This window comes from Balaenoptera borealis (assembly GCF_965194805.1).
Source record: "Balaenoptera borealis genome assembly, chromosome: 6".
NCBI classification, from domain to species: domain Eukaryota; kingdom Metazoa; phylum Chordata; class Mammalia; order Artiodactyla; family Balaenopteridae; genus Balaenoptera; species Balaenoptera borealis.
The window spans coordinates 61,827,385-61,851,572 of record NC_138863.1 but is presented as its reverse complement, the minus strand read 5'-3'; the positions used below and the strand labels follow the sequence as shown (position 1 = coordinate 61,851,572).

The 24,188-nt window shown below is 43.2% G+C and overlaps 1 protein-coding gene across 1 annotated transcript in view; it reads left to right on the top strand.

The window, feature by feature from the left end:
• Positions 1 to 8,032, top strand: part of GORASP2 (golgi reassembly stacking protein 2) — a 29,154-nt gene extending 21,122 nt beyond the window's left edge. The window contains exons 8-10 of the mRNA XM_082395415.1: positions 4,080 to 4,166; positions 5,180 to 5,290; positions 6,892 to 8,032. Coding sequence (XP_082251541.1) covers positions 4,080 to 4,166; positions 5,180 to 5,290; positions 6,892 to 7,232 — 539 coding nt within the window. The 3' untranslated portion in view covers positions 7,233 to 8,032. The remainder of the gene's footprint in view (positions 1 to 4,079; positions 4,167 to 5,179; positions 5,291 to 6,891) is intronic.
• The last annotated feature ends 16,156 nt before the right edge of the window (positions 8,033 to 24,188 follow it).

Below are 24,188 nucleotides of genomic sequence, written 5' to 3'. Positions count from 1 at the left end.
ATTCTGTTTTCAGTCTACTTTGTTTTACACGATATTGTTATCTGTCCCAAGCTGTAGAATTTTAAAAGTTGATGCCAGTGTACTTTGAAAACTGTAAACGTGCTCTGCATTGACAGGCCCTGTCTGAAAGCTGGTACTAAATCATCACAGGCATTTGAACCTCTTCTCAGACAATTTTAGACCTTGGGCTTGTCTTGTTGTAGAGTCAGGATTCTACCTTTAATTTCTGTTTAATAGCTCTATTTACTCAACAAATGTTTGCATATCCCCTAAGTAGTAGACACTGGGGATACAAAAGTGAGCAGTTTACCATTCCTTTCCTAGGGACTCAGTCTTGCTCAGGGGACATACGCCTATCTCCTCTTTTTCTGTACTCCTTGTTCTACCTAATATACTCCTTTTTTGTTTGTTTGTTTTGGTTTTTTTCAACAGCTTTCTGGAGATGTAGTTCACATAGCATTCAATTTACCCATTTACAGTATACAATTTAGTGGGTTTTGCAACCATCACCTCAATCAATTTAGAACATTTCATTACCCCCAAAAAACACCCTGTACCCGGTCACTCCCTGTTTTCCCCCAATCCCACAGGCCTAGGCAATTACTAATCTACTTTCTCTTTCTAATCTAGACATTTCATATAATATGTGGTCTTCTGTGACCTTCCTCTCTGGCTTCTTTTCCTTAGAATAGTGTTATCCAGGTTCATTCATGTCATAGCATATATTAATAATTCATCTTTTTTTATGGCTAAATAATGTTCCATTGCATGGATATGCCACATTTTGTTTATCCATTCATCGGTTGAGGGACATTTGGATTGTTTCTACTTTTTGGCTATTATGAATAATGCTGCTGTGAACATTTGTGTACAAGTTTTTGCATGGACATATGTTTTCATTTTTCTTGGTTATATACCCAGAAATTAGAATTGCTTGGTCACATGATACAGTTCTTAACTTGGTATGTTGATAGAGTTTATTTTTCCCTTTCCTTTATTTATTTATTTTTAACATCTTTATTGGAGTATAATTGCTTTACAATGGTGTGTTAGTTTCTGCTTTATAACAAAGTGAATCAGCTATACATTTACATATATCCCCATATCTCCTTCCTCTTGAGTCTCCCTCCCATCCTCCCTATCCCACCCCTGTAGGTGGTCACAAAGCACCGAGCTGATCTCCCAGTGCTATGCGGCTGCTTCCCACTAGCTATCTATTTTACATTTGGTAGTGTATATATGTCCATGCCACTCTCTCACTTTGTTCCAGCTTATCCTTCCCCCTCCCCATGTCCTCAAGTCCTTCTCTATGTCTGCATCTTTATTCCTGTCCTGCCCCCAGGTTCTTCAGAACCATTTTTTTTTTTTTTTTTTAGATTCCATATATATGTGTTAGCATACGGTATTTGTTTTTCTCTTTCTGACTTATTTCACTCTGTATGACAGACTCTAGGTCCATCCACCTCACTACAAATAACTCAATTTCGTTTCTTTTTATGGCTGAGTAATATTCCATTGTATATATTTGCCACATCTTCTTTATCCATTCATCTGTTGATGGACACTTAGGTTGCTTCCATGTCCTGGCTATTGTAAATAGAGCTGCAATGAACATTGTGGTACATGACTCTTTTTGAATTATCCTTTCCTTTTTTTAAATCTCCTGTTTTCTGGTTTTCTTTCTTTATACCAAGAGTATATTATATACTCAATGTTGACTAAGTGGATGAAATACTGTGTCATTGTTTAGTTTTATTTCATTAATAGCCTTTTATTCTTGAGCTCTTTTTTTAATATTTATATTCCAAATTTGATCATATTCCACTTTGTTCTCGAATGGATTTAAAACAGCCCATCAAGATGCAGTTAAGGTCAACAGTATGATCCCTGGAGTTTGTCCCCTAGGTTCAAATCTCAGACCTTTTCAGAGTCTTTGTTTTATTTCCCAAAGATATGTATGAAATTTAAATTTTTTATTTTTTATAATTAAAAACTTGAAACATATTCAAAAGTAGATGACTATTAATAAAGATTCATTTGCGTAACAAGTAGTACAACCAGCCCCCACCGCCCAGCATCACCAGTTATCAGTACGGTAACCTACCTCCCTACCCCCTGCTCTTTGCTGGGTTTTTTTCCCAGCTTTATTGAGGTATAATTTGCATACCATAAAATTAACTCACTGCAAGTATAGAATTCAATGATTTTTAGTAAATTTATGGAGTTGTGCAATCATCACCACAGTCCAGTTTTAGAATATTTCCTAGATGACATTAAATGTTAGTGTCATCAGTATCAAGTCATGGATACATCTGGAAGAGATTTTAAAGTTTATTTCATTCAAGCAGTGTTTGAGTTCTTTTTATGATATTAAGATTTTTTTCTTACATCGCATCAGATGTAAGGAATGGTTTTTTAGTTTATTCCTGAATAGACTTTCCAAGACAGCAATCCAATCTGTGTCTGATAACTCTCACCAGGCTTTACAGTAAGTGTTCCAGTGCAAAGTGTTCTGGCTTTAGGAGATAGCTGACATCTCTCTTCAAGTTCCAGTTTCTTTTGAGAGGCATTTTAAATCTTCCCTAATTACATTACAGTTATATTGTCATGTAAGCACATGCACTGAGATCCCTGGTCTTATTACACTGTAGAGAAATGGTTTCTTGAATATTAAAAGACAGAGACGTAAATAAAGCAGAAATTGCTCAAAGGAGACTGAAAGAAATCAGCATTTTCACTTTGAGTAAATAAATTTAAAAACACTCAAATGTTCTAGCATTATAACATGTGAGAAACCACTTTTTGTTAAGCATTTATTTCTCTGTCTTTGCTTTAATTATATTGCTGCAAAGTAGCCCAAACAGTAACTGTAGAAACATTAAAGTATGTGGTTTAAAAAAAAACCTCTGTAGATTTGAAAATTTTGGATTAAGAAATTTTCAGAAAATGAATATATCATTTTGAAATGACATTAATCGATGTGACCCTCTCACACTTCCTGTCTCCCTTTCTTTTTCTGCCCCTTATCAGAATGTAGATTTCCAGAAGGTAGTGATTTCTATTTTCTTTATGCTGTAAAGTTCCTCAGTGCCTAGAACAATGTCTGACATATAGTAGGTGCCCCCCACCCAAACTTTAAAGACTGAACACACCAACCAACCATCCAACCCCTTTGAGAATCTGATAAAACAAAGAACCCTCTTCTATTTTTGCATGGCTCCAATTTCTGCAAAAAAGTGAATACATTACTAAATAAATTTTAAAAGCTATCTGAAAATGGTTGCTTCAGACTTTTAGGCACAATTCATTCTTGCTACCATATTTAAGCAGATCTCTGTAAGACAAAATCTAGAATCCATGTGCAGTATTACTGTTGTTTGGACATCAGCAAAACCTCCCACTTGAGTAGGTGGTAAACATTAATAGGTAATCTTTATTAGGTGGTATCGTAAGAGTTACTTGAATGTAAAGAACATGACCTCCTCAAACTAACAGCAGTAAAAGTGGGAATGTACTAGACTTCAAAGGAGTGTCCCAGAATCTAAGGTCAAAAGGAAATGAAGATTCAGGAAGCCAGGTCATTCTCCCCATCTCTGGAGGTCCACATGCTCTTCTGTCTCTTTCAGGCCATGTACATCATTCTCTTTCACAGACCAGAATTCACTGTTTCATGGGGCACATAGCCCCCCAGCAGCCCCAGGTGTACGTGGCCTTTTAGGTCAGGAGCCCAATAGAGACTGATTAGGATCCTTGTGTCCCATTTCCAAATTTCCAAAACAGTTTTCTAATCCAGCCCTGCTTAGGTCAGGAGTAAAACTCTTACCCGGTTTTACTTAGCTGCGGAGGGCTTGCAGAGCCCCCCGCCCTCTTGGCTCATGGTCTGCTAACAGCCATTGCGAAGGGCCAAGGGCAGAGCAGGTGGATGAGCTGTGGCAGTGATGCAGCCAGAGACCAACTGACTAAAGTCACACTGAGTGAAGACCTGACCACGGCGGGAGGGAAGGGACTGAAGACTGTCTGAGATAGTCTGCTCATTCCTTATCAACTGAAATTTTTAAAAGGTTGTGCTTTTATTTTAGGTGTACCAACAGTACCATTATTGCCACCACAAGTAAACCAGTCCCTCACTTCTGTGCCGCCAATGAACCCAGCTACTACATTACCAGGTAAGCAGCTGGAGACATATATGTAATAACAATAGCTTTACTGATATTTTGCATCTTAGAAAACAGTGAAAAAAATTTATACCTTTGCGGTGACTATTTATGTCTTTTACTCTCTTTCTATCTCTGCTGTAACTTTGTGATAAGTGAGACCAAGTGGCAATGAACTGCTGTCACCAGCTAGTCAGCTGCTGAGCCTTGGGCTCCTTAACCCCAGCCAACCATCCTCCCTGCCCCCAGTGCAACCTGAGGCAGGAATAAGGAGTATATAGACTGTCCGTCCTTCATCACAGGGCTTTCTGGTCATTGTTTAGTGAATAAGACATTGTGTCGTGGAGGAGAGCAGTCCTTACTTGAGTCTTCAGTAGCTCTAATGTTAGGTTAGATTTTTGTTTATTTCACTTACTGTGAAGACCAAGTCCCTTTATCCAGCAGATAACGATCAGATATTATTTCAGTGATCAAATATACTTGCATTGTGAGAGCCTTTAATTGTATGGCTAAAGATGTCATTACACAGACATATTAAGCCATTAACCAAATGTGTGCACACACAGAATGATAAAGGAAGTGTGGTAAAATGTTAACATTTGAGAAGTTTGAGTGAAAGATATACATGGGGATTCCTCATATAAATTAGCAACTGTAAGTCTGAAATTAAAAAGGAAAAAGAAAAAATAAAAGCTGAGAGACTGTAAACCTCAACCATCAAAGAAAATCAGTTCCATATTTGCTGAGATAAATCAGCCCCTTCTCCAAGACACAGGCCAGGATCATTCTTGCTTTCGGGTTCAGAAGTGTGTGTTTGTTTTAACCCTTACCCACTTAGCCATCTAATCACTTAGGTATAGAAGGATGCTTCACTTGGGAGAGATTTTGTTATTGTTACTGTTGTTACGATACAAAACTGCCACACGGTAAGTGGACTTCTGGTATTCTCACTTTGAAGTGGGTAGTATTTTCTTCAATATGCAAGGATTGGATGGTTTATCTTTTGTCTTCTGCCTTCTCTTCAGGTCTGATGCCTTTACCAGCAGGACTGCCAAACCTCCCTGCCCTCCCCAATCTCAACCTCCCTGCCCCGCACGTCGTGCCAGGTGTCAGCTTACCAGAGCTCATGAACCCGGGTATGTTGCCCATCTTGCCTTCCTAGGACTCTGTCTAATAAAAAGCTTTATCCAGGAAAGGCAGTCCTCTATTTCAGTCTTTTTCTGGCAAGGGCAGATCAGTTTAACAAATTTCAGCTGCTTCAAATAAAAATCAATCTTTTTTATTTAAAAAGCTTGAAAAAGAAGAGGAGGAGGAGTGTCTTTGTGATGCTCCTCTGCCTGGCTGCCTTCCCCCCGCCCCCCCCCCCCCCGCCCTGCTTTCTCCTCTCCTGCGCCTGACAGCTCAAGCCCCACAAAGGCCAGCTGTAGAAGTCAGGAGCAGTGGCGTGGCCTTGCTGGGCTGAGTTGGATGGGAGGTGTGCGCAGTTCACTCAGTGGGGGCAGATGAACTCCCTGTGATTCTCCTCATGTTTTGGGCAGCTGCCACCCGGGGAGTAGTGATACCTGTTTTGCGTGGCTGAGGCTAGCTGGGCCTGCTGCTTGATAAATATTCTTCATTATTAACAAATTTTTTATAACAAAAACTGTGAGAGATTTTAGCTACAAATAGTTAAGTTCACAGATATTCAGAGTGTTTACGCTCAGATTTTATGCACTGATGAAAATGAAGCAGCAGAATGTCCCCACAAGTCTGCTCTTCTGGTTAATGATTGCCCAGATTATCTTTAGCTTTGAGATGGCCACAAGTCAGGTCTGACTTTTAATTGCTAATCTCAGGAATTTGGCCTATCAGTGATGTCAACGAGTGATCTTATTACACCGTGGTGTACATTGCCACGTTTCTAACGGCCCCTGTTGTAACACTCATCATCTACACGTATTCGTTACCCATTTGCTTTTCAGCGCAATGGGTTAAAAAACAAATGAAGTCAATAAGTTCAAACTAATGTTTACTGTCTCAGTGCTCCCTTTGTCTTTTCTTTTGTGCCCTGTATTCTTGGCTTCTGGCTCTGCCCTTTCCCCAGATTGACAGACTCTTAAGAGCATTAAGGGTTTCACCAGGCCCCAGGTTGCCGCAAACCTGTTTTACAACCTGCTTTTCCTTTGTTTCTTAAAGAAGTAATACTCTTTCCCTTCATCTGCATTTTAAAATCATTACAATAAACCTGCCAAGTGTACTATGAATAGTTATACTATGAATAGATATAAAGGCTGAGTACTTCTGGTGAGGCTAATGCCAGGGGCTACGCAGCAGGCCCCTCCCTTGTGAAACGTTCACCGGAGGCCTGGCCCCTGTGTCTCCTCTTCCGCTTGTGTGTCCAGAGGGCAGCTTAAACCCACCTGCAGCTGGCCCGGGAGAGGGGCTCCTCCTGCTGGGCACTCCGTGTAGCTGCATCGCAGGCTGGGTGGGCTCCTGTCCATCCTGGCTGGGGGAATCATTTCCTCCCTGAGCTCTGGGCTGAGTCACACGAGGGAACCTTTCCTCCTGGCCAGCTGGTCCTGCAGTGAATATTTAACTCTGTCCTGGCCTCCAACTGAGGATAATCAGAAGTTGTGATTTGTATTGTCTCTCCTCAGCTTCAGTTTCCTTAACGAAATGCAAATTAATAGTCGTGTGATGCTGACTGCTGCTCTTCTAGTGCTGGGAGGATGTGTGATCTATGCCGTTTTTGTCCTAGGTTTGCCACCTCTTCCTTCCCTGCCTCCCCAAAACTTACCTGGCCTTGCATCTCTCCCCATGCCATCCGAGTTCCTCCCGTCATTCCCTTTGGTTCCAGAGGTCTCTTCCGCAGCAGGCTCCACAGAGCTGCTGTCCTCTCTCCCACCCACCGGCAGCCCACCCTCCGACCCTGTCCCGACCACTGCAAGGGCAGATGCCGCGTCCGCACTCACCGTGGGTGTGACGCCCCCCACTCCCAAGGCCCCGGCCACTGTTGAGGACAGAGTCGGCGAATCCATCCCAGCCAGCAAGAAGCCTGTCTCTGCGGTCACGGATGCAAATGCCTCTGAGTCACCTTAGCTTTGGACCGGCCTTCGGAATTGGCGTGGTGTGCTTATTTCACCACAGGAGTGTGTCTGGAAATGCAAACTATCGTTAATTTCATACTAGTTTGTACCGTATCTGTAAGCATCCTGTAAGTAATTCTAAGGGGAAAACTAAGCAAGAGGACGTGGGTTTGTATCCTGCCAAGTGGGGGTGGGGCTCATGGGCCGGGGAGGGAAATGTCAGGAAGTGCTTGTATTTTAAAACAACCAAAAAGAATTGTAAGGGTGGCTTGCTGCCAGGTTTCCACTGCCATTCTTGGGGGCGTCCGTCCTTGGGAAAGGTGGTGACAGGGTGTCTGCTAGGCCCCCTGTCCTCCTGCTGCTCCTTCTGTAAGAAAATGAAATACTTTATGCCTAATACCCACACGCAACATTTCTTGTATTTTGTAAATCATTTGCGAGAATGCAGACCACCTCAGTAAACCGTGAAAGGAAAAGATATTTTACTTTTTGGTCTCTGAGAGTCACATCTCTATTAAGGTTTACACGAAAATTCCAATGAAAGATGTTGTTAAAGTTACACTATGTGCACTATTAATTGAACATCTTTTTATTCAGCCTATACACAGATCTTTGTTTTGAGCTCTCAAAAGTACTCAGACAACATTTTGTAACTGCTGCCGTTGTTATACGTCCATCAAAAAATGGCATTTAAAAAGAAATAAAGATGTTGCACAGTTTTAAACCAGAAGGTGGCACTTTGTAGCTACTTATAATATTATAGCTATACTGGGAAGCATAGATACAGCAATAAATTACAGTAGTTTTGCTTTTCTTCTTGTGGTACATTTAAATTACAACTCCTGACTGCCATGGTGCACTCGTTCCTCTCCAGTGCATCACACTGCGTTCATGTAATTTTTCATGTCTGACGTTTGCTGTCTCCTGAATTTTCTAAGAGATGGTAAGTTATGTGGAATTGATTTATTGAATGAAATTAAATGCATATTATATCTCTGTTTTTAAAATAAGATGAAAGATTGATCGGTTATTGACCTGGCACTAGCATGAATGTTGCCAGGGTAGCAGCGTGCGGAACTGGTCTGTGATCACTAGCTGGGAACTAGAGTTATCAGCGCCCACCCGGTGCCAGCCAGTTTCTAGGATAGGTCCATTTCTGGAGCCAGGTTTATAGTTAAAGCTAAATGATAAAAGAAGGCTCCACCTCTAATCATAGCTCCTTCTGTTTGCATTATAAATATTTCTAGAATATTTCTCTCAGTTAACAATCCTGTTTTTTGAAATGGAGCTTATAACAGGTAGGGAAAATATTCACAAGCATAACTTAAATGTTACAACTTTTTACTTTCCAGGATAGGAAAAGTTGAGTTGTTATTACTTTCTAAAAGATGTTCATATTTTTTAAAAATGTTAAGGAGATACTTAATGGAAAGCAAGTAAGTAATTTTTAAGCTTTAAAGACAGTTTCTTTAACAGTAGTTTTTCCAGTGCAGTGATTCTTAACTCTTGTGAGGTCACAGTTCTCATCTGAGGATGACAGCAGCCCTGATGACATCTTCCCAGAAGAATGTCTATAAGCATATAAAAAATACTAAGCTCTGGGGAGAGAGAGGGATTCTTAGTACTCACTTGGAAGATGGGCACAGACTTGGCCCAGATTGGCTCATTGGATCTTCCTGAGGTGGAAAACACTTATTTTAGATATTCTCTGCTTCCTTCAGAAAAACCAGTTTCGGTGTTTATAGACAGTAGCATATTCTGTACCAGGGGCCAGAAACACGGATGTAAAAGATAGTGTCCCTACCAGTAGACCACTCACTGTGGCCTTGTAGAGGGACAGCATGGGTGGTCAGTGCTCAGGGCACTCGAGGATAGCGCTCTAACCATGGAGATGTGCCCCGCAGTGAGGATGGCAGTCAGAATTAGCTTCGAACCCCTGGGTGGCTCAGTGTGCCTACGTTCACGTGAGAGGCACGAGGCAGTGACAGGGAGGGCGCTGGTTTGAATAGGCCCGGTTATCAGAACAGTTCTCAATATAACAGTGGTTTAAACAAGCAAGTTTATTTTCTCTCCCATGTTCAGAGTTGGAGGTGGTCTGGCTGAGGCAGGACCAGCCCTTGGCAATGTCAGAGACCGCAGCTCCTGTCTTGTAGTTCTGCCTGGTGTGGTTTCCATTTCCAAGGTCGTCACATGGGCCCAGATGGCAGCCAGAGCCCCCACCATGCCCTCCTCGTTCCAGCCAGGAGAGAAGGGCCAGCCCCCCTCTTGGGGGACATTTCAGAGAAGTTTCACGCAGTACCTTGGCCTACATTCTTCTGGCCAGTGTGGAGTTATATGGCCACTTCTAGCTGAACGGGAGGCTGAGGAATGAAGCCTATGCTGTCATGTACTGAGGAGGAAGAAGAGTGACTAGTGAGGCCCCGTGAGCAGCCCCCGCCGAGCCCTCACGTGGCCCCCGCACAGCACCTCCGTTTGCCCAAGATTCGATGGAGCCAGAGGAGGCAGTTTGGCCAGGGTGCTGGGGCGGGAGTAGGAAGATTTCTGAGAGATGACATTTGACATGAAGAATTATTTAGGCAAAGGAGGGGCAGAGACCATTTGAGGTTAGAAGAATGAATGGTGAGGAGTAGAGCGCACGGGGCCAGATCCTGAGTGCCGGGCTGGGGAGTTGGGACTTTGTCTTAAAAACAGGAGTCACTGGAGGATTTCCGTGCGGACAAGCTCATCTGCATTTGAGGAAGCCTGTCCAGCAGTGGAAGCTGGCGGGGCAGTCAGCCCTGAAATGAGAGGAAAGGAGGGAGGAGCTTCAGAGCAGACGGAGGAGACTCGGGAGGCTGCTGTCACCTGAAGGCCACTTTGGTAGCTGAATAGTCTGTGAGGATAACTTCATCTTTACACTTTGTGTTCCTGTTTTATGCTTAGTCCCATACTAAACACGCTTACCTTAGAACAGCTGGCATTAGCTCAATTACTGAAAATTGAAGAAGAAGGTGAATTGAAAAAGACTTTCCCCATTTGTGAGGCAGCAACTAATGTTCAAGAATGGCTCGGCCGGGGCCTGTGGGTGACGGCCTCACCTTTAATTATCTGACCACCGAGCAAGGGGGGTCAAATTGGAACCACTTCTATGAGAATATGGATTCCTGGGTTCCTGAGTTCTGGAAAGCTTTTCAGGGAATGAGAGACACTAAACCCATTTGTCTCCTTCATTATACCTGCCCCTCCCCAGGTCCAGTTAGCAGAGGCCCTGCACCGCCTCCTGGGTGATAATCGAGACAGGCTGGTCTATAACTTGAAGTAATAAGGCAACAGAAAGTCCATTGTCTACTGACACTTTCACCACTTAGCAAAGTGCACACGTTAGAGAAGGGATCCTTTTATCAATGATACTGTTTGTAGTAGATCTAGGAAGAACAGTTTCTAGTCTTGCTAACCAACACGTTCCTTTGTCAGCTTCTTACACGTGAGCCAGTTTGATTAACTACAAGAATGGGGAAATAACGCCAGAACCACAGGCCAGCGGAAGGGCAGGTGAAACCACTCCCAGGCTGGCATCACTCTGGGAGCTGGAGAGGGACAGAGACAGAGAGAATGCATTGTTCACAGGGATGCGGCCAGTGGCAGAGGCACCCACAAGCTCCAGGGCTGGGGACAGAGTTCGCTGTCTGTCAAAGAGCAGCTGAGGACTGACCAGTGCAGGAAAAGCAGCCTCTCCAGGGAGTTACATGAGCACCGTGCCCTCTGGTCACTCTTCGCCAGTTCAAACAATGAGAAAGCACACTGCATCTGCTGGTGGACGTGGGCTCAGGGACTTTGTTATTAGAGTTAAGGTTGCACCATATTTCCTGGCACTAGATAGAAACAGGCCTCGGCTCTTGGGGTAAATACTGAAGTGAGGAGCTGAACCAGCCCTGTGCAAAGCCCTCTGTAGGACAGTCTACACAGTGAACAAGAGGTAGCTTCCTCCAGACTGGTTCCTTTGAGCCACACTGTATATTTTTAAATGTGAATTAATTGCTAACATTTCAAAAATCAGAAAATTTCACATAAATCCAGATTTCTGGTTTCTCTTACCCCACATCTGGCAACACTAGTTCCTCAGCCCCACAAGGAAACAAACGCCCCCTTGAGCCTACACCCGCCAGTTTGCCACCTGGCCCACTGGTTTCTGCCACCTGCCCGGTCCACGGGCGTCTGAAGTTTTATCCTGGTAGGGATGAGTGGGAAGCCTGGGCTTCAAAAAGTTGGAAGGTCCAGAGCCTAGGGGATCCAGGATCAGAAAACAAGATCTTTCATGGACATTATTTTGGATCCATAATTCATGGTGAAATGGGCGCTAAGGTTGACAAAATTTGAAGCAGTCCCTTAAACTATAAACCTGGGGGAGACGTGGGTGTCTGGACAATGACAGGGACAGTGACAGGAATTTGGGTCTCCCCAGCCTCTTCTGGGACCAAAAACCCATTAGTTATTTACCTTAACAACCAAATCTCTTGAAATATATCATCAGTTCTCTTTTTTAGGGACCAAGGAGTAGGTAATGAGAGGTCCTGCCTGAATTCCCGAGTGGCTTCCTTGCCCTGCGCTCTATGGCCTCGAATCCTGGTGAGAGGGAAGCCGCTTACAATTGCCTGGCTCTGGCCAGGCTGGCCCAGTTTGAGACTGGAACTAGTAAGTCTGCTTGAGGTTGGGGGGGTGAGGAAAGCATCGCCGAGGAACACTCGCATTGGGGTGCCTGGGGTGGGGTTATGGGAACTTCTCATACACTTGTACATCAACCGAATTTTTAAAGACGTATTTGAATTTACTTTTCAGTCAACAAAAACAATAGGGTTATTTTCACGTAGGAGAGAAATGGGAGACTTAACAGAGCCAGGACTGCCTAGCCTGGAGGGGAGGTGCTGGCCTTCAGCAGCGGCATTTAAAAGCTCGCCACTGAGAAATCCCTAGCACTGGCCCTAGATTAGAATTATCAGTGACATTTGCCTTAATAGACCTGCACTGTAATGATCTGTGATACTATGTTGTGTTTGTAAATCAGTTTGGCCGGAAATGCCCCTGTGTGGTTCAGATAGCTCTGCTGAGCACAGAGACATGATGGCAAGAGTTCACATTGTCTCTAGGAATTGTTCTGGCATTCAGGTCTCCGGAAATGATGCCAGCTGTCAGGTATATGAAGTATTCGCAGTTCTAACACTGTTTCATTTGAGATCAGCAGCTGAAAAACCTGTGTGCTTTGGGGCGGTGGGGAACATAAATGTGAGAGCAAACGCCATCTGTCTTGTTAGGGAGCTGAATAAAAGCAAGAAGAAGCAGGTTCCTATTGCCTGAGTCCGGGGGCTCAGAGCTCATTGTGATTTTAATAAAGCATTTACCCTCCGTCTCTGCCAAGTTTTTGTTTTTCTTTTTCTGGTATGACCAGAAATAAAAAGGGTATGAAACGTCGGAGACAGTGAAATCTATTTTTCCAAATTCAGATCTCTACTAGGCAAATGGTATCAGGTGAGATGAGAACCCCACCCACTGGGGACTTCCAGGAGGAGACAGGTGAGGGGTGACTATGGCCATGGAAGGAGGCAGAAGAGAGAGAGAAAGAAGAGGGGCTCCCTGGGCAGGCACAGGTTCTAGACTTGATCCCACGGACTGGTGTTGACCGTTGTCCATGGAGGAAATTTTTGTTTTCTAATTTTATTACCTATATATTTATTTTAACATATATTGAAAAAATAGAGCTGCTTCCTAAGATGAGGCTAAAGTAGCTTCCTTTATAAATAAACTTTAGTGAGAAAAAGGAATCAATTTAAAGAGAAGCACTGAGTTGACAACAGGTTCCAAGCGGCGAGTTGGGCACGTTTTTCTACTAATTCTCCCGGGCATCCCAGCAGGTGGTACTGCTCTCTCCATTTACCAGAGAAGAAACCTCCTCCAGTTCACGCAGCGGGAAACTTTGGGGTAGGAGCTGACTCCTGGTAGGTCTGTCTGCTCCCAAGTCTCAGTTCTGTCCCCACACACCGGGTCGGTCGCAGGGCCCAACACTGACTTCTGCCCAGGGACTTTTGTTGTCTCCAAGGCCACGTGGAACGGGAGGCCGGCCCGCAGTGTGCGCGCCGCGGCCACCAGGTGGCGCCGCAAGCCCGGAAAAGCCGCGCCCCGTTGGAGGCCGCGGGGTCTCCGGGCCGGCCTCGCAGGGCCACTGGGCGGGGCTGGGGCGTCGCGGGAGCGGCCCCAAGGGTGTGGGCGCTTTTTTGTTCTTTGGAAAAGGGCTCGGGGACTTAGTCCCGTACTTCCCTTCCACCGCAGATGAGTTCAGCTGGGTGGGGTTGCAGAAAAGCACGGGTGCGTTCACCGAAAGGAGTCCTCTTTCAACATAATTTTAAAGTAAATAGATCAACCTGTGGATTGTTAAGATAAAAATGAAAAGCCCTACGGGTGTCTGTGAACCCCTCAGATACTTCAAGAAAAACGTCAGAAGTCTGAGGACCCGGTGGGGGAGGTGCGGGGTCTGGCTCCCCACCATTCCCAGCCCCCATCCTCCCTCACCCTCGGCCCCCGGCCCCAGGCTCCCCACTGAGGTTACGGCCTGTCTGTGGTGGGTGCACCTCCCACCGCCCACCAACCCTCCGAAGGCAGAAGGGCTCGAGGCCCCGCTCATCCTCCGCGCGGCTCCGCGGGGCACACACTCCCGCCTCACAGGCCCGGGCGCACCTCGTGGGGCAGCTGGGTTTGGGCCCAGGTGATCTGAATCCACAAGCTTCCCCCACGCTGCTGATAATGAGCAATTTAGTATCCGCTGTGTTAAGTGTAAGGCACGAGGATCCCGGGAGCGGGATGATTTCCACGGGAGGAGGTCTGAGAAGGCTTCCGGGGGAGGTGACGTCAGGGCTTTGAAGGACGGAGAGAGGCTCTCAGGCGAAGTGGAACCGCATGGTCGGCAGAGGCAACAGCGTCCGCAGTGACACGAAGGTACGTGGCACACAGTGTGTTCTGGAACCGCACATTGCTCCGGGTGTCTGGAAGGCGAAGGGCGACGTCTGGAGTGGCAGCAGTTGCAGCTGGGGGTTGGAGGGGAGCCTTGGGTGCCAGGGAGCTCAGACTGTACCTTAATGGGGAGTTGATAAAAGCTTTTTTGTTTTGTTTTTGCAAGGGAGTAAAGAGTTTGCCCTTTACAAAGATCAGAGGTTTGAAAATCTTCCCTTTTAGCAAGCCTTTTTAAAATGAAGTAGGTGGAACATAGACTTAAAAACCAGAAATTAAGGTGGAACTGCCGGCAGCTTCCCTCTAAGCAGGAGGGGAAAGCGTGGGAGGCATCCCTGAGGAACTGGCCCCAGTCACCCCAGAGCTGCCCTGCGTGGGGAAGAGCTCATTCCCACCCCCAGCACCCTGCTGTCGGTGTGGCTGGGGAGCTCCCTCACTTTGTCCTGGTCTGTAGAGGTCTGGGAAGAGCCAGAAACCCAGTGGGGTGAGGCCTCTTCCTCTTCTGCAGCCCCTCTCCAGGCAAGGCAACCCTTTACACCTGGGTGCAGAAAAGCCACCGACGGACCCGTGCTTTCTCAGCCCTGCGTGCTTAAAATAATTACCGATGTACATGGCTCAGGGAGAGAGCTTGGGAGGCCTTGGAGATCTTCTCCCTCGATTTCTCATGTTACAGATGAAGAGAGTGAAATCCAGAGAGGTAAAATGACTCTCCTTCGGGCTCACAACTACAGGGCTGGTCGAGCTGGGGCTGGTACCCAGGTGGAAATAGGAACCATTCATTTGTTCTTTCAGCCTGGCTGCAACCTGTGCGGTGGGGGGACGGGGTGGGTGGGCAGCTCCCAGCCTCGTGGGAAACACGCAGATACGGAGGCAGCGGGAGAGCTAGGGTAGAGGTAAGCTCGAGGTCCTGTGCCCGCACCTAGGGGATGGTCTTAGCGCACGCCAGAGCTAACAGTACCCTCATTTTTGTCAGAATTTAGAATGCCAGTGATTTTGTCAACAGTGAGACAGTGCAGTCATCAGGGTTCTTAGCTGAGATAAGAACCCCATTTGAAGCAGCCTAGTCAGTCGGTGGCCGTTTAACCGCGGGCTCCTGGGGGAGCGTCAGCAGCTGGAGGGGAGCCACGCGTCTGGGCTGCAGCTCTCTCTGGACCACAATCGTCCCTCCCCCCGGGGTGACAGTTGTCAGTGGGGACGAGAGTGGGGTCTGGCGGTGTGCTGTGCATGTGACCTAGGGTGACAATAGGGTGAGGGCTGCGCACAGCTGCTCTAATACCCAAGTCACAGGCTCTGTATTCTCTCATTCCCCATCTAATTGGGGTGGGGGAGAGGCGTGGGTTTGTTTTTGTTTTAGGATTGGGGGCTTAGCTCTTTGCTTAAGAGGAAACGGTAAGTTGTGGGAAGGAATTGAATCTAAAGAGAGTCTGATGGGATTCTCGCTCTCAAAAGATGATATTCAGAGACTTATTCTTTTACTTATAATAGGTTGGGGGAATTCATAAAACTTTTTTTTTTTTAAAGCCACATTTCTTTTTATTTTATTTTATTTATTTATTTATTTATTTATTTATTTATTTATTTATTTATTTATTTATTTATTTATGGCTGTGTTGGGTCCTCGTTTCTGTGCGAGGGCTTTCTCTAGTTGTGGCAAGCGGGAGCCACTCTTCATCGCGGTGCGAGGGCCTCTCATCGCGGTCTCTCTTGTTGCGGAGCACAGGCTCCAGACGCGCAGACTCAGTAATTGTGGCTCACGGGCCCAGTTGCTCCGCGGCATGTGGGATCTTCCCAGACCAGGGCTCGAACCCGTGTCCCCTGCATTGGCAGGCAGATTCTCAACTACTGCGCCACCAGGGAAGCCCCATAAAACTTTTCTTATTAATTAATTAATTTGTTTATTTTTGGCTGCGTTGGGTCTTCGTTGCTGCACGCCGGCTTCCTCTAGTTGTGGCGAGCAGGGGCTACTCTTCGGTGCGGTGCACAGGCTTCTCATTGCGGTGGCTTCTCTTGTTGCGGAGCACGGGCTCTCGGCGCGCCGGCTTCAGAAGTTGTGGTTCCCGGGCTCAGTCGTTGTGGCTCACGGGCTTAGTTGCTCTGCGGCATGTGAGATCTTCCCGGACCAGGGCTCAAACCTGTGTTCCCTGCATTGGCAGGCGGATTCTTAACCACTGCGCCACCTGGGAAGTCCCCATAAAGCTTCTTAACTGAAAAAAAGTTAAAACCTTGAAATATCTGAACATGTGAGATACTGCCAGCTCTTTGTTATCTTAAGAGAATGGAGTGGTGTCTGGAGAGACCTGCATTATATAAAATATTGGCAAAAGTATCAATAACATAATCATGGGGGGATTTAAGTTCATACATGTAATAAAAATGACTCAAATTATTAGAGTACCTTTTTGGAGAATTACCAAGGAAAGATTTTTAGCTTAAGTGATTTCCAATTTTTCACAGCTAACATTTGTCCAAAAGTTTCTCTTTTGAAGAGTCAAGGAGAATGGATAGCATTAAAGTATATCTATGAGCTGCTTCAGATTAGAATTCCCTAAATACCCGGAGTCCTGCCAGCTATTATTGCCAATATTCTCAGTTTTCAGCCCAGGGTATGCTTTGGCACTTTTGATAGTTTGGGGGGTATGACTGTGTCATGTTATTTCATTTCTGAAGTGAGGGGTTGTTACAGTGAAATGATCTTAATTATTTTACGCTAGAGTACCATAGACGTTCGACTTTTCTATGTACCTCTTATTATTTTTTTCAGTAGCACTTATCACATTATTGTCTTGCCACAATATAATTTCACTTTTTTGAGTGTGATTCTCTAATTGTTGTCTGTTTCCTCTATTGGATTCTATATTCCAGAAGGACATTTTTCTGCTTTCTTCTGTATCATCAGACTCCAGAGTGTCTGACATAGAATATATGCTCTGTAAATTCTTGTTGGATGAATTGGAAGGATCTTTGAGGAATTTTAGATTAGGCTAGATAAGAACCCATTTTATAGCATCCCTGAGTGCATTATTTTCTAAATGCTCAAACAGCATTTGTGAAGGATGGGATTCTCATTTAGCAGCTTATATCATTTAAAAGATATAAGCTGCTAAATCCCTCCCATTTTGAAAATCCTTCTTTGATTTACTTGAATTTATTCATAACTGAAACCACTTAGATATGTTGACTTGTCTGATTTTCCAAGCAACTTTTTTCCTTGAAGAAAATAATATATGACACTTTACCTTTATTTGAAGATGAAGAGATTGGGGTGAAGTAATATTTCTTGAGATATAATTGACATATAACAATATATTAGTTACAAATGTACAATATAATGATTCCATATTTGTACATATTGCAAAGTGATCACCACTATGTCTCGTTAACATCTGACAGCATACAGCATTAGAAATTTTTTTCTTGTGATGAGAACTTTTAAGATGTACTCTCAGCAACTTTCAAATATACAATAGTATTAACTGTAGTCATCATGCTGTATGTCACATTCCCTTGACTTATTTATTTTATAACTGGAATATGTACCTTTTGACCCCCTTCACACATTTCATTCACCCCTTACCCATCAACCACCAATCCTCTGTATCTATGAACATGTTTTTTTGTTCATTTGTTTAGATTCCGCACATAAATGAAGTCATATGGTATTTGTCTCTTTCTGTCCGACTTATTTCACTTCCCATAATTCCCTCAAGGTCCATCCATGTTGTTGCAAATGGCAAGATTTTATTCTTTTTAATGGCTGCATAATATTCCATTATATGTATATTTATCCCATTTTCTTTATCCTTTCATTCCATCAGTGGACACTTAGGTTGCTTCCATGTCTTGGGTATTGTAAATAATGCTGCAATAAACATGGAAGTGCAAATATCTTTTCAAGTTAGTGTTTTTATTTTCTTCAGGTAAATATCCAGAAGCAGAATTGCTGGATCATAATGGTAGAATAATTTTTAAAATATTTATCTCTTTATTTATTTGGCTGCGTCGAGTCTTCATTGCAGCACGCAGGATCTTTAGTTGCAGCATTTGAACTCTTAGTTGTGGCATGAATGTGGGATCTAGTTGCAAAACCAGGGATGGAATCTGGGGCCCCTGCATTGGGAGCATGGAGTCTTAGCCACGGGACCACCAGGGAAGTCCTAGAATAATTTTTTTTTTAAACATCTTTATTGGAGTATAATTGCTTTACAATGGTGTGTTAGTTTCTGCTTTATAACAAAGTGAATCAGTTATACATATACATATGTTCCCGTATCTCTTCCCTCTTGCATCTCCCTCCCTCCCACCCTCCTTACCCCACCCCTCTAGGTGGTCACAAAGAACCGAGCTGATCTCCCTGTGCTATGGCTGCTTCCCACTAGCTATCTATTTTACATATGGTAGTGTATATATGTCCATGCCACTCTCTCACCCTGTCACATCTTACCCCTCCCCCTCCCCATATCCTCAAGTCCATTCTCTAGTAGGTCTGTGTCTTTATTCCCGTCTTGCCACTAGGTTCTTCATGACCTTTTTTTTTTTTTCTTTAGATTCCATATATATGTGTTAGCATACTGTATTTGTTTTTCTCTTTCTGACTTACTTCACTCTGTATGACAGACTCTAACTCCATCCACCTCACTACAAATACCTCCATTTCGTTTCTTTTTATGGCTGAGTAATATTCCATTGTATATATGTGCCACATCTTCTTTATCCATTCATCCGATGATGGACACTTAGGTTGCTTCCATGTCCTGGCTATTGTAAATAGAGCTGCAATGAACATTTTGGTACATGACTCTTTTTGACCTATGGTTTTCTCAGGGTATATGCCCAGTAGTGGGATTGCTGGGTCGTATGGTAGTTCTATTTGTAGTTTTTTAAGGAACCTCCATACTGTTCTCCATAGTGGCTGTATCAATTTACATTCCCACCAACAGTGCAAGAGTGTTCCCTTTCCTCCACACCCTCTCCAGCATTTATTGTTTCTAGATTTTTTGATGATGGCCATTCTGAGCAGTGTGAGATGATATCTCATTGTAGTTTTGATTTGCATTTCTCTAATGATTAATGATGTTGAGCATTCTTTCATGTGTCTGTAGGCCATCTGTATATCTTCTGTGGAGAAATGTCTATTTAGGTCTTCTGCCCATTTTTGGATTGGGTTGTTTGTTTTTTTGATATTGAGCTGCATGAGCTGCTTGTAAATCTTGGAGATTAATCCTTTGTCAGTTGCTTCATTTGCAAATATTTTCTCCCATTCTGAGGGTTGTCTTTTGGTCTTGTTTATGGTTTCCTTTGCTGTGCAAAAGCTTTTAAGTTTCATTAGGTCCCATTTGTTTATTTGTGTTTTTATTTCCATTTCTCTAGGAGCTGGGTCAAAAAGGATCTTGCTGTGATTTATGTCATAGAGTGTTCTGCCTATGTTTTCCTCTAAGAGTTTGATAGTGTCTGCCCTTACACTTAGGTCTTTTTTTTTTTTTTTTTAAAGATTTATTTATTTATTGATTGATTGATTGCTATGTTGGGTCTTCATTTCTGTGCTAGGGCTTTCTCCAGTTGTGGCAAGTGGGGGCCACTCTTCATCGCGGTGCACGGGCCTCTCACTATCGCGGCCTCTCTTGTTGCGGAGCACAGGCTCCAGACGCACAGGCTCAGTAGTTGTGGCTCACGGGCCTAGTTGCTCCGCGGCATGTGGGATCCTCCCAGACCAGGGCTCGAACCCGTGTCCCCTGCATTAGCAGGCAGATTCTCAACCACTGCGACACCAGGGAAGCCCCACACTTAGGTCTTTAATCCATTTTGAGTTTATTTTTGTGTATGGTGTCAGGGAGTGTTCTAATTTCATACTTTTACATGTACCTGTCCAATTTTCCCAGCACCACTTATTGAAGAGGCTGTCTTTTCTCCACTGTATATGCTTGCCTCCTTTATCAAAGATAAGGTGACCATATGTGCGTGGGTTTATCTCTGGGCTGCTTTCTATCCTGTTCCGTTGATCTATGTTTCTGTTTTTGTGCCAGTACCAAACTTTCTTGATTACTGTAGCTTTGTAATATAGTCTGAAGTCAGGGAGCCTGATTCCTCCAGCTCCATTTTTCGTTCTCAAGATTGCTTTGGCTATTCGGGGTCTTTTGTGTTTCCATACAAATTGTGAAATTTTTTGTTCTAGTTCTGTGAAAAATGCCAGTGGTAGTTTGATAGGGATTGCATTGAATCTGTAGATTGCTTTGGGTAGTAGAGTCATTTTCACAATGTTGATTCTTCCAATCCAAGAACATAGTATATCTCTCCATCTATTTGTATCATCTTTCATTTCTTTCATCAGTGTCTTATAATTTTCTGCATACAGGTCTTTTGTCTCCTTAGGTAGGTTTATTCCTAGATATTTTATTCTTTTTGTTGCAGTGGTAAACGGGAGTGTTTTCTTAATTTCTCTTTCAGATTTTTCATCATTAGTGTATAGGAATGCAAGAGATTTCTGTGCATTAATTTTGTATCCTGCTACTTTACCAAATTCATTGATTAGCTCTAGGAGTTTTCTGGTAGCATCTTTAGGATTCTCTATGTATAGTATCATGTCATCTGCAAACAGTGACAGCTTTACTTCTTCGTTTCCGATTTGGATTCCTTTTATTTCTTTTTCTTCTCTGATTGCTGTGGCTAACACTTCCAAAACTATGTTGACTAATAGTGGTGAGAGTGGGCAACCTTGTCTTGTTCCTGATCTTAGTGGAAATGGTTTCAGTTTTTCACCATTGAGGACAATGTTGGCTGTGGGTTTGTCATATATGGCCTTTATTATGTTGAGGAAAGTTCCCTCTATGCCTACTTTCTGCAGGGCTTTTATCATAAATGGGTGTTGAATTTTGTCGAAAGCTTTCTCTGCATCTATTGAGATGATCATATGGTTTTTCTCCCTCAATTTGTTAATATGGTGTATCACATTGATTGATTTGCGTATATTGAAGAATCCTTGCATTCCTGGGATAAACCCCACTTGATCATGGTGTATGATCCTTTTAATGTGCTGTTGGATTCTGTTTGCTAGTATTTTGTTGAGGATTTTTGCATCTATGTTCATCAGTGATATTGGCCTGTAGTTTTCTTTCTTTGTGACATCTTTGTCTGGTTTTGGTATCAGGGTGATGGTGGCCTCGTAGAATGAGTTGGGGAGTGTTCCTCCCTCTGCAATATTTTGGAAGAGTTTGAGAAGGATAGGTGTTAGCTCTTCTCTAAATGTTTGATAGAATTCGCCTGTGAAGCCATCTGGTCCTGGGCTTTTGTTTGTTGGAAGATTTCTAATCATAGTTTCAATTTTAGTGCTTGTGATTGGTCTGTTCATATTTTCTATTTCTTCCTGGTTGGGTCTCGGCAGTTTGTGCATTTCTAAGAATCTGTCCATTTCTTCCAGGTTGTCCATTTTATTGGCATAGAGTTGCTTGTAGTAATCTCTCATGATCGTTTGTATTTCTGCAGTGTCAGTGGTTACTTCTCCTTTTTCATTTCTAATTCTATTGATTTGAGTCTTCTCCCTTTTTCTCTTGATGAGTCTGGCTAATGGTTTATCAATTTTGTTTATCTTCTCAAAGAACCAGCTTTTAGTTTTATTGATCCTTGCTATTGTCTCCTTTATTTCTTTTTCATTTATTTCTGATCTGATCTTTATGATTTCTTTCCTTCTGCTAGCTTTGGGGTTTTTTTTGTTCTTCTTTCTCTAATTGCTTTAGGTGCAAGGTTAGGTTGTTTATTCGAGATGTTTCCTGTTTCTTGATGTAGGCTTGTATTGCTATAAACTTCCCTCTTAGAACTGCTTTTGCTGCGTCCCATAGGTTTTGGGTCGTCGTGTCTCCATTGTCATTTGTTTCTAGGTATTTTTTGATTTCCCCTTTGATTTCTGCAGTGATCACTTCGTTATTAAGTAGTGTATTGTGTAGCCTCCATGTGTTTGTATGTTTTACAGATCTTTTCCTGTAATTGATATCTAGTCTCATAGCGTTGTGGTCGGAAAAGATACTTGATACGATTTCAGTTTTCTTAAATTTACCAAGGCTTGATTTGTGACCCAAGATATGATCTATCCTGGAGAATGTTCCATGAGCACTTGAGAAAAATGTGTATTCTGTTGTTTTTGGGTGGAATGTCCTATAAATATCAATTAAGTCCATCTTGTTTAATGTATCATTTAAAGCTTGTGTTTCCTTATTTATTTTCATTTTGGATGATCTGTCCATTGGTGAAAGTGGGGTGTTAAAGTCCCCTACTATGATTGTGTTACTGTCGATTTCCCCTTTTATGGCTGTTAGTATTTGCCTTATGTATTGAGGTGCTCCTATGTTGGGTGCATAAATATTTACAATTGTTATACCTTCCTCTTGGATCAATCCCTTGATCATTATATAGTGTCCTTCTTTGTCTCTTGTAATATTCTTTATTTTAAAGTCTATTTTGTCTGATAAGAAAATTGCTACTCCAGCTTTCTTTTGATTTCCATTTGCATGGAATATCTTTTTCCATCCCCTCACTTTCAGTCTGTATGTGTCTCTAGGTCTGAAGTGGGTCTCTTGCAGACAGCATATATATGGGTCTTGTTTCTGTGTCCATTCAGCCAGTCTATATCTTTTGGTGGGAGCATTTAATCCATTTACATTTGAGGTAATTATCGATATGTATGTTCCTATTCCCTTTTTCTTAAATGTTTTGGGTTTGTTATTGTAGGTGTTTTCCTTCTCTTGTGTTTCTTGCCTAGAGAAGTTCCTTTACCATTTGTTGTAAAGCTGGTTTGGTGGTGCTGAACTCTCTCAGCTTTTGCTTGTCTGTAAAGGTTTTAATTTCTCCATCTAATCTGAATGAGATCCTTGCTGGGTAGAGTAATCTTGGTTGTAGGTTTTTCTCCTTCATCACTTTAAGTATATCCTGCCGCTCCCTTCTGGCTTGCAGAGTTTCTGCTGAAAGATCAGCTGTTAACCTTATGGGGATTCCCTTTTGTGTTATTTGTTGTTTTTCCCTTGCTGCTTTTACTATGTTTTCTTTATATTTAATTTTTGATAGTTTGATTAATATGTGTCTTGGTGTGTTTCTCCTTGGATTTATCCTGTATGGGACTCTCTGTGCTTCCAGGACTTGATTAACTATTTCCTTTCCCATATTGGGGAAGTTTTCAACTATAATCTCTTCAAATATTTTCTCAGTCCCTTTCTTTTTCTCTTCCTCTCCTGGGACCCCTGTAATTCGAATGTTGGTGCGTTTAATGTTGTCCCAGACTTCTCTGAGACTGTCCTCAGTTCTTTTCATTCTTTTTTCTTTATTCTGCTCTGCAGTAGTTATTTCCACTATTTTATCTTCCAGCTCACTTATCCGTTCTTCTGCCTCAGTTATTCTGCTATTGATCCCGTCTAGAGTATTTTTAATTTCATTTATTGTGTTTTTCATCGTTGCTTGGTTCCTCTTTAGTTCTTCTACTTCCTTGTTAAATGTTTCTTGCATTTTGTCTATTCTATTTCCAAGATTTTGGATCATCCTTATTATCATTATTCTGAATTCTTTTTCAGGTAGACTGCCTATTTCCTCTTCATTTGTTAGGTCTGGTGTGTTTTGACCCTGCTCCTTCATCTGCTGTGTGTTTTTCTGTCGTCTCATTTTGCTTATCTTACTGTGTTTGGGGTCTCCTTTTCACAGGCTGCAGGTTCGTAGTTCCCGTTGTTTTTGGTATCTGTCCCCAGTGGCTAAGGTTGGTTCAGTGGGTTGTGTAGGCTTCCTGGTGGAGGGGACTAGTGCCTGTGTTCTGGTGGATGAGGCTGGATCTTGTCTTTCTGGTGGGCACGTCCACGTCTCGTGATGTGTTTTGGGGTGTCTGTGGCCTTATTATGATTTTAGGCAGCCTCTCTGCTAATAGATGGGGCTGTGTTCCTGTCTTGCTAGTTGTTTGGCATAGGGTGTCCAGCACTGCAGCTTGCTGGTCGTTGAGTGAAGCTGGGTCTTGATGTTGAGATGGACA